The sequence below is a fragment of the Echinops telfairi genome, unplaced genomic scaffold (assembly GCF_000313985.2).
Source record: "Echinops telfairi isolate 266 unplaced genomic scaffold, ASM31398v2 ScPeMD7_3;HRSCAF=10, whole genome shotgun sequence".
In the NCBI taxonomy this organism is placed as follows: Eukaryota; Metazoa; Chordata; class Mammalia; order Afrosoricida; family Tenrecidae; genus Echinops; species Echinops telfairi.
In genome coordinates this window covers 21722939-21739130 of record NW_022103899.1, presented here as the reverse complement: position 1 = coordinate 21739130, position 16192 = coordinate 21722939, and the positions used below count along the sequence as shown (strand labels likewise).

At 44.4% G+C, this 16192-nt stretch overlaps 1 protein-coding gene across 3 annotated transcripts in view; it reads left to right on the top strand.

The window, feature by feature from the left end:
* The window catches only part of HECW2 (HECT, C2 and WW domain containing E3 ubiquitin protein ligase 2), a 457170-nt gene that overhangs the window by 389940 nt on the left and 51038 nt on the right, over positions 1–16192 (top strand). For all 3 annotated transcript variants that reach the window (XM_045294741.1, XM_004701507.3, XM_045294743.1), the window contains 2 exons: positions 2327–2410; positions 5024–5133. In XM_045294741.1, the coding sequence (XP_045150676.1) occupies positions 2327–2410; positions 5024–5133 (194 nt within the window). The remainder of the gene's footprint in view (positions 1–2326; positions 2411–5023; positions 5134–16192) is intronic.

Here is a 16192-nt window from a genome sequence, read left to right as displayed (position 1 = left end):
TTGCAGGAAGTGAGCCTTGTCAGTTGAAGCAGGGAACTGGCTAAGGCAGCTGCACCCTGGTCTGACCATCACAAAGCAAGAGACCCAAGAACTAGAAAGACAAGGCTCACCAAGCCATTTATCTCTCTGCCCTTCAGTTAACCCCACATGTGTTTATCGGCCAGGTTGGCACAATAAACTTTAACTAACTCACCAGTTACTATTTGGAAAGTGATGGAAAGTTAGCCAGTTGGCACATTTCCCTGGTGCCTTCCTCCTTTCTTACCCGTCATCCTTGTAACTCAGGAAGCTGTGATGTTTGTCTGATTCACAGGAAGCCTGCCGACCATGGCCCGCTGCAGGATATCTTTATAATCATTCAACCACTCCCTTTAAGGAAGCTGGGGAGAGGCTCCGCTTACTTGTTCTTTGGTTTTGTTCTCTTTGCCTGGGCTCTTAGAGAAGATAGCCTAGGGCGATAGACTGTATGTTTGTTGGAGATTGCCCTTGATTCTTCAAGATCAAAGCATATTGTTACTGACCCTTAAGAGAGGACTTCTTTGGTTGAGTTACTGCTCATTTTCTCCAAGATAATTTGTCTCTAGTTTAGTTTTTCTTAAGCCAACTTTTATATCTTATCAAAATAGCGTTCGCCAGATGATCGGCCCTGGTTTCCATCACGTGCTTCAGATAGATCATTGTAACGCTGGAGGGAAATGGTCTGCCTGGTTTAGTCCTGCATCCTAAAATAGCCCCGGGCCAAGAGGCTTTCTGTGCACGTTTTCTACGTACATATCTGCAGTTCATTTCTTAGCAATCTTTTTTCATACGTCTAGTACTAAACCACTGACCATACAGAATACAAAAGAGTATTTGAAACTCTGAAAGCTTAGATGATTTCCAAATTAGCCTATTATCTAAAGTGGATCTAGCCAGAAGAAGCCAAGGACTGAATTCTATCTGTCATTCTTACCAGGCAGTATGGCTGAGGGCAAATACATTTTTTTTTTGGCTTGGTGCTTCCAGCTCTTGGATTCAACTCCATTCAACTGGTATTTCCCCCTTTAATGTTATTGAATCATATGGCTCAATAATTCAGTCATATCAAGAAGGGTTGTGCAGTCATCGCCACAATCAACTCCGGAAACTTTTCTTCTTTTTAATTAATGCTGACTCCCCTTTTTCCCCATCCTCCCCTTCTGGGCCCCTAGGCAATCATCAATCCATCTACTGTTTTCATACTTCAACCCTATCCCTATATAGATAAACATACAAAACATACTTGCCTTCAAGTCTGTAAGAAATCTTAAGATAATTCAGAATTTGGAATTTTAGCATGCAACAAACTTTGTGAAAACATCAAATGGAACTATGAAATGTCCTATAGATATTGCTAACCCTCAATGCTCACACCATAGATGGGCATTGTATTTCATAGTTCAGGAGTCAGGAGAGAGTGTACTCTCGTCCACACTCAGAACAAAATTGCCTATCTCTGCTGTTCCCTACGTTCCAGCCAAACGTAATGTTTTCAGGACCAATAGATAGGGGTTTTCTTAATTCATCATATGAAAATTAAATGGTGGGCTGTGAAATTAATTATATGAAAGAAATGAGGGAAAGCAACTAGGAAAAATATTCTTAAAATTGTATTCCTTGAACGAATTAAAAGTAGTAACATGAAGATGACCAGGAAGAAAAAGATGATGGTACCACATCTGTCTATAAAGAGGAATAAAATAAGCCATATTGTTGTATCTGACATGTACACACATTTAAACACGTGTAAGCACAGTCTATTGCACTGTCTGTAGTAACAGGAAAAAAGAACTGTATGGTTTCAATGAAATATATTATTTAAAGACAATCTGCTTCCAAGTAGGAATGAGCTCATCACACACAACTGAAAGGTATGTCCTCAGGAATATAAATAACTATCTTCATATAGAGAACTAGCTACACAAAATCTCTTACGAACAGCAAGATCAGCTGAATGCTCTACAGCCTAGATGGTTTCTTAGATGTCAGACCCACCACAGACTTTAACTCCAACAAGTGATGGAGTTTTTGTAGCTGAATGGTACTGTCATTCCCAGTAGCATTTGGAGAGCAGAAGGATGAGGGTCATATGAACAACAAACTTCTTTCTCCAACATAGCTGGGCAGTAGATGCTCACCGAGTCTTCCTGGATGTGTACAGTCCTAGGGGCTACCTGGCCCGTCATAGGCACTCAAACAAGGTTGTTATTGGGTTGTCGTGGTGGTTGTTTTATGGCAACTAAAGTACTGAATTATATCCCTAAGTCCACCCAATAAATATATTTGGGTTGTTTCCTTGCTTGAATAGGGAGAAGATTCAATTTATCCGAACAGAAGGAACCCCAGGTTTGGTGCGCCTCTCAAGCGATGCGGACCTCGTTATGTTGCTGAGGTGAGTTGTCAAGCAGAGGTTCCCCTCTCCGCAGACACGATGGAGCATTTCAGGAGGTGATATGCCAGCACCGACCACCTGAAAGTGCCGCCTTTATTCTTGAGGACGCACGGAAGCACTGATGTTGGCGATGCAGACTTCTCGTGTCATGATTCATCTCAGATGGCACTTCTGATCACTGCTTGAAACATTGTTTGACTCTGCCGAGAAAGAAGATGCTTTCCAACTAGGGAAAGGTTACAGAGGCCGATCGACAGGATTTCCCAATCACAAAGTAGAATAGAAGCAAGCATGTCTGAATAAAGTACACCTGGCATACCTCTGTAGAGTAGAATGCCAAAATCAAAGCCAAATTCACTGCCATCAAGTAGATGCCGACTCTTCGTGACTCTGTAGGACAGGGTAGAACTGCCCCTGTGAGTTTCTGAGCCTGTAACTCTTTACAGGAGTAGAAAGCCCAGTCTTTTTCCCAAGGAGTAGCTGGTGGTTTCGAACTGCTGACCTTGCAGTTAGCAGCCCAACTGGTAACCACTGTGCTACCAAGGCTCCTTGCAGAGTCGAATAGAGATCATTTATTATTTTCTGTCAATTTTTTTCTTACATGTGCTTTATTCCTTTTTGCTGATTCTAAATATTATTGATTTACTTTATGATTTTAATTTGATCCGTTTACTCACTGTCAACTAGATTAAAATAAACACTTCAGACCAAATTCACTGCCATCAAGTCGATTCCGACTCATAGCAACCCTTCAGAACAGAGGAGAACTGCCCCTGTGGGTACCGGGGGCTGTCAATCTCCATGCAAGCGGAAAGCCTCGTCTTTCTTAAGTGGGTTTCTAAGACTGTATAGCCCTTTATAAAACCATCTGAATTTTGGTTTTTTCCCTGAAGGTCCTCGTGGTGCTAGTGATTGCGCCCTGGGCTGCTGACCACAAAGTCGAGGTTCAAGTCCACTGCCAAAGAAAGACAGGACTTTCTGCTCCCATACGAGTGGCAGCTTCGAGAGCTCACAGGGGCAGCTCTCTATCATCCGGGGCTGCTATGAGTGGGATCTGACTTGATGGCAGTGAGCTTAGTTTATTTCTGGATGGATAGATCAACTTTGGTTTTGAAATATAAAGTAGGATCTAAGAGAAACGCTACATTTTCAAAAGATTTTCTCATGTTAAATATTATTCCTTGAATGCAAACAGGCCAGAGTGAAATAGCAGTTTGTTTTTCCCGGGGTTGGGTCACCCACCACTGCAATGCCGTAACACCAAAGGGGATACGTGCTAAGCCACTCAGGGAACCAGTATGTGCTTGTCTTGTTCCTATTTTTCCGGTGACCTTGATCCTGATCATTTCTGCGGCTCACTGTACTTGCTGTTCGTGTAAAACTAAAGTCAAATGTTCTTTTCCTTCACTGTGTCGTCCGAACAGAATTAAAAGGGATGTGTTCGTTTTCTGAAGGAGCTCTGGTGGCTGAAATCCACAGCTGCTCCCTGTGCTGCAGAGGTGACCTTGGCTTTCATCAAGGTCAACACCTTGGAAGCCTGTGGGGCGGCCCTGCTCTGTCCAATCAGGTGGCTAGGAGCCAGAATTGATTTGATGACAATGGGTTAGCCACTTTCTGTGGATATTTCACTTGATTCTGGACAAGACCTTGGGGGGAGAGATCATCGCTCAATTTAGAAGGTGTTCCCTAGAAAAACAGGATACAAAGTGTAATATTTTTCCCATACAGTTTAGTTGGTAATAAAATAGCAAGCTATGTTACAAAATGGTGGCTAGACCATTACTCTTTTAAAAAAAATAATTTTATTGGGGGCTCTTACAGCTCTTATAACATTCCATACATTAATTTTATCAAGCACACTTGTACATATGTTGCCATCATCGTTTCCAAAGTATTTTCTACTTGAGCCTTTGGTATAAGCTCCTCTTTTCTCCCCTCCCGCCCCCCACCTTCCCACCCTCGTGAATCCTTGATCAATTATATATTATTATTATTTTATATCTTAGACTGCCCTTTGTCTCCCTTCACCCACATTTCTGTTACTCGGCCCCTTCAGTGGGGCATGACTCTTTCACGTCATTCTAGAAATGTAAGGGTTTTAATTTTTATTTTTCCCCGAAACCTTTACAAATTCTCTCAGAATTTTTGTAAAGATTACAAAACAGAATTCTTCATTTGTTTAATGATCCTCTAATTTAAATATTTCATTCTAGATACTTTAAGTTACAACATAACAAATTATTTGCCCTTTGATAAATACCAAAGTGCACAAGAAAGTACTGTCTATTGTGTTTGAATCTTATTTCCAGATCCAAAAACTTGGTTACCGTTTTCAGACACACACTTAAGCTCAAACCTACATGTTAAAGTGGTAAAATAGAAGTTATTTCCAAAGTTGGTAGGAAAACCAGCACATAATCACAGGGTTTACAAAAGTGATGACACCTTAGCCCGTTGGTCTCCAGGAAAAGGATCAGATGCTCCTTCTGGGGATGTGAGCGTGGCCATGGATGGGTTGGGTCAGAGGGAGAGATCAAAGGTCCTACTCGTTGTGGAAACAAGACTCCCCCAAACCTTTGTCTAAGGCATACTTTTGTTTCTTGTCTTTCCCAGTTTGTTTGAGGAAGAGATCATGTCATATGTGCCTCCACATGCCTTACTCCACCCCAGCTACTGCCAGTCCCCACGTGGCTCCCCTGTGTCCTCTCCTCAGAACTCTCCAGGTGAGTCCCTGGGCTCGTTGCAGTGAACTCCTGAGAGAAGGAGCCCTCCCGTGGGGCTGTCTCTCCTTAATGATGGGAACACTGGACATTTGGATAGTGTTCCCACAGGTGAGGCTGTGGATGTCATTTAGGATAAATGTTAGTACTGGGACACATTCAGATGGAGACTTGACTCTTTTTGAAGTTACAGTGTGCCTGATGATGCATCTTGGAAAATACATGTGCACAAAATACTGTGTTAGCTTTGTGGATTTAAGAAGTTCTAATTGGAGACCAATTTAAAGGATATTAATTTTTTTCAAGAAACAATATAGAATTAATGGATATTTTAAGACTTTAAGGAAATAATACAGAATGAAAGTTAGTCAATTTAAGGGACTTGGATATTTTCCCCGGAAAGATTCACCACTTTCTTTGGAAGGACTAGCAGAGTCCCATAATAGGTACAATATACTAACAGGTGAGACCCAAATAGGCACAAGAGTTGCCATCATGAAGATTGAAATCATAGCAACCCTACAGGACAGGGGAGAACTACTCCGCAGGGTGTCCACGGCTGCAGAGTGGCTGATGGATTTCTTCTGGTAACCTTTCGGTTAGTAGTCAAGCACTTTAACCACTGTGCCACCAGGGCTTGCTTGACATGAAACAACATGGGTCTTTTGTACATTCAACCTCTTTTTGGAAGAGATACAATGAATGATGGCTCAGAGGAGTGAATGAATGATAGAAAATGTAGCCTAACTTATGTTTGTTTTTTTTAAGCACACTTATCAGGACACTAACAGAGATCAGTTATTATAAATGGTGGATTGTTCACACTCTTAACAGCTATCAGAAGTTAAAGCTATTTCAACAGAGATCCAAGCTCCATGTGTGTCACTAAAACCTGCTGTGTGCTCTTTGATACCGAACATATGTTCTCACAAACTGCTACGACAATAAAGCCTAATTGAATACCACAGACAGGAAAAGCTCTATTAATGTGTTCACTTAACTCAGATTTATTGAGCATCCAACTATGATCCAAGCAGTGAATTAGACTCTGGTGCAACAAAGATGAATAACACCGTCCCTGCCTTTGAAGGACTCGTGGTGGATCAGTGCAAGCGAGTGAGTCAGCAAGTGGCTCCGTGAGGCTCTGTGGTTGGTTAGTGCTGTAACGAAGAGGTGTGTGGGAACACCGATGTGAGAACAATGATTCCTTCAGATATTTGGGGAAAGATAAAGACAACAGGTATGAAGTGGGACCTTCAGAGATGATACTAGGAATTTACCAGATGGACCAAAAAGGAGGAGGACATTCTAGGCCAAGGGGCAGCATAAGCTAAACCTTGGGAACACGAAAGTAGTGGCGAGCAAATTAATGAAGTCCACATGAAGGAAGTTCTCAAAAATCAGAGAAGTTCTCAAAACTTAGGCTTGGACTAGCTGGCCATGCAAGCCTTTCTCTGTCATGCATGTGGAGCCTCAGGAGGTATGTAACCAGAGGGATCCCAATAATAGATGTGTTGTACAAACTTCACGTTGGTGGTAATAAGGACGACTGATCACAGGACAAGAGACTGGCGACAGAGAACCCATTGAAAGGCTATTGTGTCCACCCAGGTGGTCTGAAGAGCTAGATTACTCACGGACACCGGTGACAGAGACAAGGGGACGAATCCAATGGAGTCATCAGGACTTTGCATGTTGTCAGGCTGTGAAAGCTGAAGAAACCATGCAGACTCTCCACCACCACCTCCCCTCCCCACAACTACCATACCGGTAGTTGCCCCATTCGCCAAGAAAAGAAAAATATTGGGCTGGAGAGGAGAGGTTAGATGTGTTTGCTTTGGGACATGGTTTATTGAAAACTATGTGAATTGCTTAATTGGAGAAATCCAAAGATAATTGGAAAAGACAGTCAATCATGGAGCTCAAGAGATGTGGCAGGTAGGAATATAGGGCTGCTGGTGGCAGTTAAGGTCCAGAGTGGCAGTCAGAGGAATGAAGGAAGACACGTCTGTGAAAGGGGAGAAATTAGGGGGTCACACGGGTGACCCTAGTATGTAAGGGATGTGTACAGGTATAGGAGCGAGTGAGAGGACAGCCACCAACAGATTTTGGAAGAGAGCTAGGAAAGCCTTTCCATGGGAGGAGGTAGTGATCAATAGTATCAAATGCTCAAATGTTAAGGAAGGGCGCAGTATGAAAAGAAGCTGTTGGATTTGAAAATCATGGCTTTGGCCCCAGCCGTGTCCATGAAGGAATAGCTCGTAAACTGGACTGTGACCAGTGAAGGAATGGTACAGGATATAAAACAGAAGCTAGGAGTCTAGAATATGATTTTCCTAAGGTAAAGAGGTGAAAAGAAAGCACAGTGGGCCAATAGTTGCAAGGGCAGGCAGAGTTAAGAGAGAGGTTTAGGATGGGAAAATTGAGCATGTGTATGTGGATAGATCAAATGGTTGGCAGTGGGGTTGGGGTTTGGGTTGAGGTTACGGGGATGCAGGAAAGAGGTCATTTGCCAAATGGGGTAAAGACCAAAAGCCACCAGCGCACAAGCCATAGAAAGGCAGGACATCAGAATAAAAAGCACAGATCAAGTTTGGAACAAAGTAGGAACACCTATTTTGAATGATACCTGATGCATGGAACTAAGTATATGATCTTACAAGTAAGTTTACAGGTGTAGAGAAGGAAATTAATGAAATTCACAGCTCAATCACTTACCAACTGTGTTCATCTGGGTAGACTAGAGAAATAAATTCATAGACACTCGTGTATAAGAAAGAGCTTTATATACAAGAGCAATTGAATATTGAGAAAATATCCCAGCCCCATCCAGATCAAGTCCCTAAGTCCAATATTAGCCCATATGTCCAATACCAATCTATAAAGTCCTCTTCAGACTCACAAAACACATGAATAACACCGAGTGAAGAATGATCACAGGCCAGTGGGTGGAAAGTCTTGAGGATCGAGTGGCGGTATAAGCATCTCAGTACTGGTGTGCGTCTCCACGTGGCTCCTCCGGCTCTAGAGCTCTGGCTGCATCAGCATAGGTGCATCATGCTCGTAGTCAGTAATGTCTCACAGGGAGTGAGCACGTGTCCTGCCTCCAGCGATCTATTTATCTCCTTAGTGCCTCCAAATGAGATCATCAAGCTGCGACCTGATTGACAGGCTAAACCCCACCCCTTCACTGTTAAGTCTCACATGGACAACAGATTATGTAACTATCACACTAACTGTGGACAGTTTTGGACAATTACTGCCCTCCCTGCACTGGAATGTATTTTTCCGTAAAGTAGGCACAATGGTAATCTCCCCTGGTGATTCTTGCTGGGAAGAGTTTTTAGTCTGGTACCTGATCCATAACAACCATCCCATTGAAGTTTACTTATCCCCTTATCTTTCTTTCTGGAACTCTGATTTTTTTTTTTGGAACTCTGATTTTGAAACAAAAAGGTTGTCGATATATGAACCGTGAGTAAGTGGAATGTATGAATCTGTTTCTCCCCGGTAGCAGAACTAGATACAGAATCATTCTGAATAGCTTTTAACTTTGCAAGAGCCTATGCTGAAGCTTAAAAGCGATTGAGCCTTGTCCTCGTGCATGATGGGTAAAGGAGCTGTGTGCAGTGTGTTCATGGCATTGAGACGCTCCTTTTCAGGCCTCAGCGCTGGCCTCATCTGCCCCAAGACAGAAGCAGATCCGCAGATTCTGCCCCTGCTGCTCACGGCTGGCTGACGTGTCTCTGCAGGAGATTCTCAGTGGTAGCCAAGTGCAGCACCACAGCTGCACGGGACTGCCCCGTGGTGGCCATAGAAGGCCTTCTGGAATCTCAGTTTTAACGTTAAACATGTTCCAAAGACACAGATAACCCAGGTATTTCCCACTTGCCCGCAGTGCTTGTGGTTACAGCTTTCCGGAAGAGTGACCTCCCTCTTCGGGGCCTGCTCCGTTTCAGTGGGCTCTGTTTGAGCTTTGCGCTTGGGATGAACTGCCTGCTATCAGTTGAAGAAACGTTAACTAATCCCGCATGCCACAAGGGCCGCAATAACTTCACCCCACTTGTCCTGTGGAACAATCTCAGTTTCCTTTGAGGAAATTAGCCTCTCCTTTCTTGAGTATTCCCCAGGTTTTTGTGAAAACCGCATGTCCCACGCATTTTTTCCCTGATGTAATCTGCTTCTCCTTCTTGTCACTAGAATGTCACCATGTTTTATGACATGAGACTGATATTGGGGGATTGTGGCAATCATAAATTTTAATGATCTTCCTTCTGAACTCCTAGGAAGCTAGTACATGTTCCACTTGTGTCCTCATTCCAAGCACATTTACATGTCTTCTTAAATAGCAGGGTGGGGGTGCCGGAGGTAGGGAAGGGTTGGAAACTTTGACTCACTGCTTTTTGCAGCTGTTAGAGTGCTCACCTAAAATTGGTCAAAATTTTGGAATGTGAAGGTTTGTTTTTCTGGGACCATTATAATGTCAACTGTGACCTCAGTTCTGCCAGAAGGAAAAGATCTTTCCCCACACCGTGGGGTTTATTGTGCCAAATATGGGACCCGACAGTTTATCTAAGGATCTTTTGCAGAAGCACATTTCTAGGAATTTAAATAGAATAACACCTAATTTATCTAATATTCTTGGAGATATGCTCACTTCTGTGAATTTTCCAGGCAATTGGAGCTGTAACCTTTGAAGTGCCAGAAACTATTTGCTTAACATGCCATTGGCTGAGACCCTTTTTTTCCTAATCATTTTATTAGGGGCTCATACAACTCTTATCACAATCCATACACACATCAATTGTGTAAAGTGCATTTGTACATTCATTGCCCTCATCGTTCTCAAAATATTTCCTCTCCACTTATGCCCCCTAGCATTAGGTCCTCATTTTGCCTCTCCCTCCCCGCTCCCCCCTCCCTCATGAGCCCTTGATAATTTATAAATTATTATTTTGTCATATCTTGCCCTGTCCGACGTCTTCCTTCACCCACTTTTCGGTTGTCCGTCCCCCAGGGAGGAGGTCACATATAGTTCCCTGTAATCGGTTCCCTCTTTCCTACCCACTCTCCCTCTACCCTCCCAGTATCGCCACTCACACCACTGGTCCTGTAGGGATCATCTGCCCAGGATTCCCTGTATTTCCAGTTCCTATCTGTACCAGTGTATGGCTGAGATCCTTTTTACAAAAAAATCGATGACCGCATCCTGGCTTTCCTTTGCACAGCCCACTGAGGATCTGCAGGACTATTCTGAATTCCTGTGACGACCAGCTATGGTGCAGAGCTGTTACTGGGCTAGATAGAGTGGGATTGCCCAGAAGCGAGGACCAGCACTGGGTCACAAAAGACAGCAGCTAAGTGAACTGCTGTCTTGAAGACACGGGAGAGGAAATCACTTCTGACAGATTTGTGTGACTCCCCGTGAAACCTCTTTTCCTGTGTCTTCCTCCCCAACATCTTAGCATCTTAGCACTTGCTCATCTCCTCACCTGCCCTGGAAAAAGAAATCTCTTCCTTTATGCCCCACAGCCCCCACCTTTCCCACAGTCCCTGAAGTCCCTTCCACACGTTTCTGTAAAGAACAGTCTTTCCTTTCTCTTTACTCAGCCCTACACAGATGATGCAGGGTCCAAACGGCACAAAGAAGGGATGCTCCCAGGGCAGGCGGGATGGAGTCCAGAGACTCAAGGAAAGTGGCAGATCCTGTCCTTGGGATAAGACAGAGGCATTTTGTTTCCAGTTTTCAGGGGGCCCAACCCTTGTGCATCAGAGTCTGCACTCGTTGGCATGCCCTTCAGCTTTTCCCCTTTTAATTAGTTGCATCTAACTTGCCGAGGTCTGAGAAATCAAATTATCAAGATTTTCTGTTTAATTTTGATTTTGATAAATGAGGTGTAAATGAGAGCATCAGCAAATTCAAAACAGTGACCGGAGGGCCTTTCACTGCTTTAAAAAAAAAAAAAGGAAAGAAAAAAAATCACATCCAAGTTACTGCCCTCGAGATCGAGTTAGGTTTGGTCACCTAGTGACCCGATAGGACAGGGTAGAAGTACTCTCAGTGAGGAAGCAACTTCGCCAGGACCTCAGTGGTACTTGTGCTTCGTCCCATTTATTTGGGGTTTTGGATTTTGTTTACTTTGGGCTTTTGCTTTTGTGTGTGTGTGTGTGTGTGTTTACTTTTGTTTTTAAGTTCCAGTGTTCTTCCATGCAGAAGATGGAGTCTGCCAGATAGTATATTGCTCAAGGGTTTGCTGTTCTCATTTGCAAACAGGGATTGTGTTAAAAAAACAAACATCATAGAGCTTTTCGTTGGAAGGTGAACCGAGAAAGAACCGGGCTTCTGAGCCTGGAGCAGTCCCCGAGCAGGCCGGTTCTACCCCCACTTGTTGCTGCTCACGAGTAATCAAAGCAGGCTGAGTTTCACTCTGCATACCCGAAGCAAAAAGTTCCCAAGGTTTTTCAAGGGTCCCCTGAATTGTTTTGTCACATGGAATTCTTAATTTGTATATAACAAAGCAGTCTTATAGCAGTAGATTGAATAGTCGAACCCTTCATATAGGAAGGTAGATTTTCTGCTCCCATAAAGAGTTACAGCCACAGAAACTTGGGGCAGTTCCTCCCTGTCTCATAGGGTCTCTACGAGCCAGCATCAACTTGATGGTAGTGAGTTGGTTTGGTTTGATTTGGTAGAGAAGTTCTCTGAGTCCCCTGAGGACCGATAAGGAGTCTGTGCCTGGTGCTAATGGTTAACATGCTGGGCTGACCAATCCGTTGTGGGTTTAAGCCAAAGACAAGGTGAATTTCAAAGTGGTGATACTTTCTAAAACAAGCCATAGAAAACCCCATGCTGTCCCCATGAGTTGAAATTGACTGCTGGCAACTGTAAGGAATAGTAGAGAGAAAAACCCTAATACCTTTTACTGAGTTTCTTTCCTGTGAATAATTGTCATCGTGCTGATTATCCAAGCCAGTCCTTCATTTGATCATTGATCTTTTTATATCTAGCATCCTGTTTAAGACTACAATGACCATACAATTATTCTTTGTATAGAGTATTAGACCATAGAACGTCACTCGCAGACATGATACCTCTATAATCCTATTTGCTCAATCATTCAAGAGCACTTTTGAGTAGAAGCAATATTATTCCTGCCCTGGGATTTCTTGGCGGTTGCACCTGACTTGCAGTAAGAATTTGACGGGGGCCAACAGCATAATTTACCGTAATTTTTAAACCATGAGTAATGTGTGAATATGTTTTCTTTTCATGATAGAATTATTAGCAAAATAATTTTTGTGCTTCATGATTCCTATCTCGAGTCTCCATACTTGAATTCCTTTATGTAGAGTAAAAATAGACTCAGAGCTAATTTTTATCAAGAGCCTGAACAGATATTGATGGAATTCATGATGGCATTTCCCACATCCTTTTAGGCATCTCAGATTATCCAGCAGTAGTACATGTGTTGTTTTTCAAAGCAATCAACTCTTAAAGAATCATGTTTCTTTTGAGTTCCGAAAGCTTTTCATTCAGCCCTCTGTCCATTTTCCTCTTCCCTCTCAATGAGCATGCTCCAGAAAGTGGATTCAGTGAAGCTGCTCTCGGGACGGCCTGGGTTTCCCAGTCTGCAGTTTTTCAGACTTGCTCCTTGACAGGTTTATTCTGCCCGCCCTGCGTGGTCTTGTGCTGTGCTGTCTGCGCGCTGCATTCAGGAGAGCAGCCTGTTTCATGGAGAAAGCGCTGCCCTCCTTCCTGTTGCAAATGACGCCTCTCCAACACACAGCAAGTCTTCACCTTCTCTGTCTCTGGATGCTACCCAGGCCTTTCATTGGCTGCACTGGACCTGTGGGGAAACCTGTTTTTGGCCAAGGACCCTTTGGGTATTTATAACATCATTCGAGGGCCATACAAATGATCAACTTACAAATCAGCCTGCTGTGGTTGGTCAAACATTTGATGAGCTCACTCCTAATGGGACGGCTGGAACGGCTTCTCTCTGGTGAGGCATGCGATGATAGTTGGTATTGATGATTTCTTGGGCCTTATATAGTGTGAAGGCCAGAGGCTCCCCTACAGAATGAAGGTCCTCAACCTTGGTTGCGCATGGGAGTCCTCTGGAGAGCTCTGAGAAACACTGACGTTTGAGCCCCACTCCGGACATTGGTGTCATGTGTTATGAGGATGGCCCAATGGCTGTTATTTTTTAAACACTTACTACGTGATTTTGTGCGTGTTGGTGGCTCAGTGGTGGGATTCTCACTTTCCATGTGGAAGACTCCCAGTGGAGGCGTTCATGTTGCTACAACACTGAGTAGGTTTCTGCAGGGCTTCCGGGCAATCATGATGTAGACGAGAGAGAAAGGCCTGGCCACCGATTTCTGCAAATGAGCCAATGGCAACCCTATGCTTCTCCACCTTAACCACTAGAAGGGGGAAAAAATAGATGGTGCTTGCCTACCGCTTCTTAATGTTCTGATCAGGGCCCAGTAGATGAATCCTAATTAAAAGGGAAGAAAATGTGAAACAAAACTTCAAACTCTTACAGAGTTCAAGCCTCCTGGATTTATTGAGGCTGGAGATGTCCCCGAGACGGCGGGCCTGAGTTGTTCTTCAAGTGGTGAATTGAAGCTGGACCTTGGAATTGCTTTTAAACTCCTTTACAGTTGAGCCTGAAGAGTCAGATTCCCACCTGTGGACCTATCTTTTAAAAATTATGAAGAATAACAACCTCATGGAAGACTGGAAGGTCCACAGTGACCGTAGCGCACGCACAGGTGAGAAGTTTAGTGAAACGACTAGAGCAGACATCATGGGAAGATTGACACCATGGGAAGATTGCAAAACTGACAAATGGGAATAGACTTTGCGCTGTATTCTTTCACAAAAATAAAATTTTAAATAAGGAAAGGGAATAAAGAAAAAAAGAAAGCCCCGTGGCTCGCAGTAGTGTGCTCCGCACGCAGTGGCGGGCAGCGTTTCCTTCCTTTGCGCAGGAGGTCTTCCCAAGACAGCAGCTGACAGCAGCGAGTCCCTCGTTCAGTCGAGATTGGGAAGGATGCCTAGAAGTCTCCGCTGCTACCTCCCGAAGCTTTCATCCAGAGAAGCCAGACTCCCTGCCACGAGTCGATTCCACCCCGGCGACCCTGGAGGCCGACGAGGGTTTCTGAGACTGTCCGCTCTTTCCAGGAACTGCGGACGTTGCAGTTGGCAGCCCAATGAGTAGCCGCTGTGCCGCCGGGGCTCCTTAAACTGCTTCTGGACACTTGAAAATACCGCACTTGACTATAAAAACCTATGTTTCACTGTGAAAGCTTATATATCTTATTTATTAGTTGACCAACCTTTTTAGGTCAAAGATTTGTCTACACACAGACCTCTGCACAGATAATTGACTAATAGCAAACCTTCATTCCTAAAATCCTAACACATTTTTCCATGTCTTTCTTAGACTCCTCTGTTTCAGGTCCTCGCAGTCACAGCTCACACTAATAATGGCCCTGCTCTCGGTACTGTGCGACACACCCTAACTCACTTAATCCACACTTGTGACCCTGGTCTCTCACCTGAACTCTGGCGCTATATTTTCAAGTGTGCATAGAGCAGTGAAGAAGCCTTGGGGGTGCAGTGGGTTAGGCTTTAGGCCCAACTGGAAGGTCAGCAGTTCAAGCCCACTGGCCGCTTGGGAGAAAGATGAGGTGGTCTGTTCCCGTAAAGAAAGATTTACAGCCTCAGAAACCCTGCTTAAGGTGGTGCTGAGTCAGCATTGACTTGATGGAAGTTGGTTTTATGGGTCAGAAATGGTTCGATGGGAGAGGGCTTGTAGCACAGAGCAGTTGCCCATCTGAACAGCTGTTGCCTCCAGTTGACTATATGTCAAACTTCCACGTCCTTATCTGCCAGAATCATTTCCCACGCTGCTTTTCGCATCAGATAGACCCGGCAACAGCCCCAAATCTGTTTACAGCCGCATAATCAGCTACAGGATGCTGCATCTACAGTTTCCTTCATGCAGATTGGAGGTGATGGTTCTAATACTAAATACTTGCTTCGTAGCCTTGTCCTGAGAACCTCCCAAGGGATTCTCTGCTTCCTCCTTCACACACAGCAAGCTCTTGGGCAGGGAGTGTCTGTTGTGGTTGTCGTTTAGAAACCGAACAAAGCACTCTCTCCTCATCAGAGCTCCCTGTTCCTCCTGCTTACTGGTCAACTCTGTGGCCAACTCTCAGTTCTCCCTGTCGCTCTGAGTTGCCCTGTCACACTCCAGTCAGTGCCTCATCTCCTCAGGCCTCCATTGCTGCCTCTGCTCCCTCCAGTCTCCTTTCCGTCAACCCCCCAGCCTCTGTTCAACACAATATAAAAATGATCTCCTACCCACAACACTTTAAGTTATTCCTTTGCTCTGGAACCTACAAAAGCCTCTCACGGCCCACTATCTCATGCTCCGATTCCTCAGCTAGATTTATAAAATTCTTCTCATAATTTGCTTCCAACCTTTCTGCTCAGTCTTCCCTCCCATTGACTCCCCAGCATTCTCGTTTCACTCCAGGTTGGCTGGTGTCCTCGCCGTCTTGAGAGCACATGTGCAGTGCTCATCCCTAACTCTCTGGAGCCCCACCTCCGGGCTCACCTTGTTACAGAGATCATGTAGAATGCATAGAGTTTCCTTTCCGGGATGCTCCTTTGCAAGCCCTCCTTTCAATACAGTCTCGTACCTAGGGCCTCTTCTAAGTTGTCCTCTACTTACTGTTGACTCACTAGTACTTTTATGTAACATTTATCTCAGACACAAGGAGCCCTGATGGGGTAGTGGTTATGCATTGGGCTGCTAACCACAAGGTCAGCTGTTCGAAACCACCAGCCGCTCCATGATAAAACTTTCTATTCTACTCCCGTAGAGTTTGGGCCTCAGAAACTCCCAGGGCCATTTCTGCCTGGTGGGGTTGAGATGAGTCAGAAGGGATTTGATGGCAGTAAGTTGTTTTTGTTTTCACCTCAGACACAGTATCGAGGGGGCCAGTGTCATGTGCTGTGCCCATGAGGGGCTGCAGCCCCATGTAG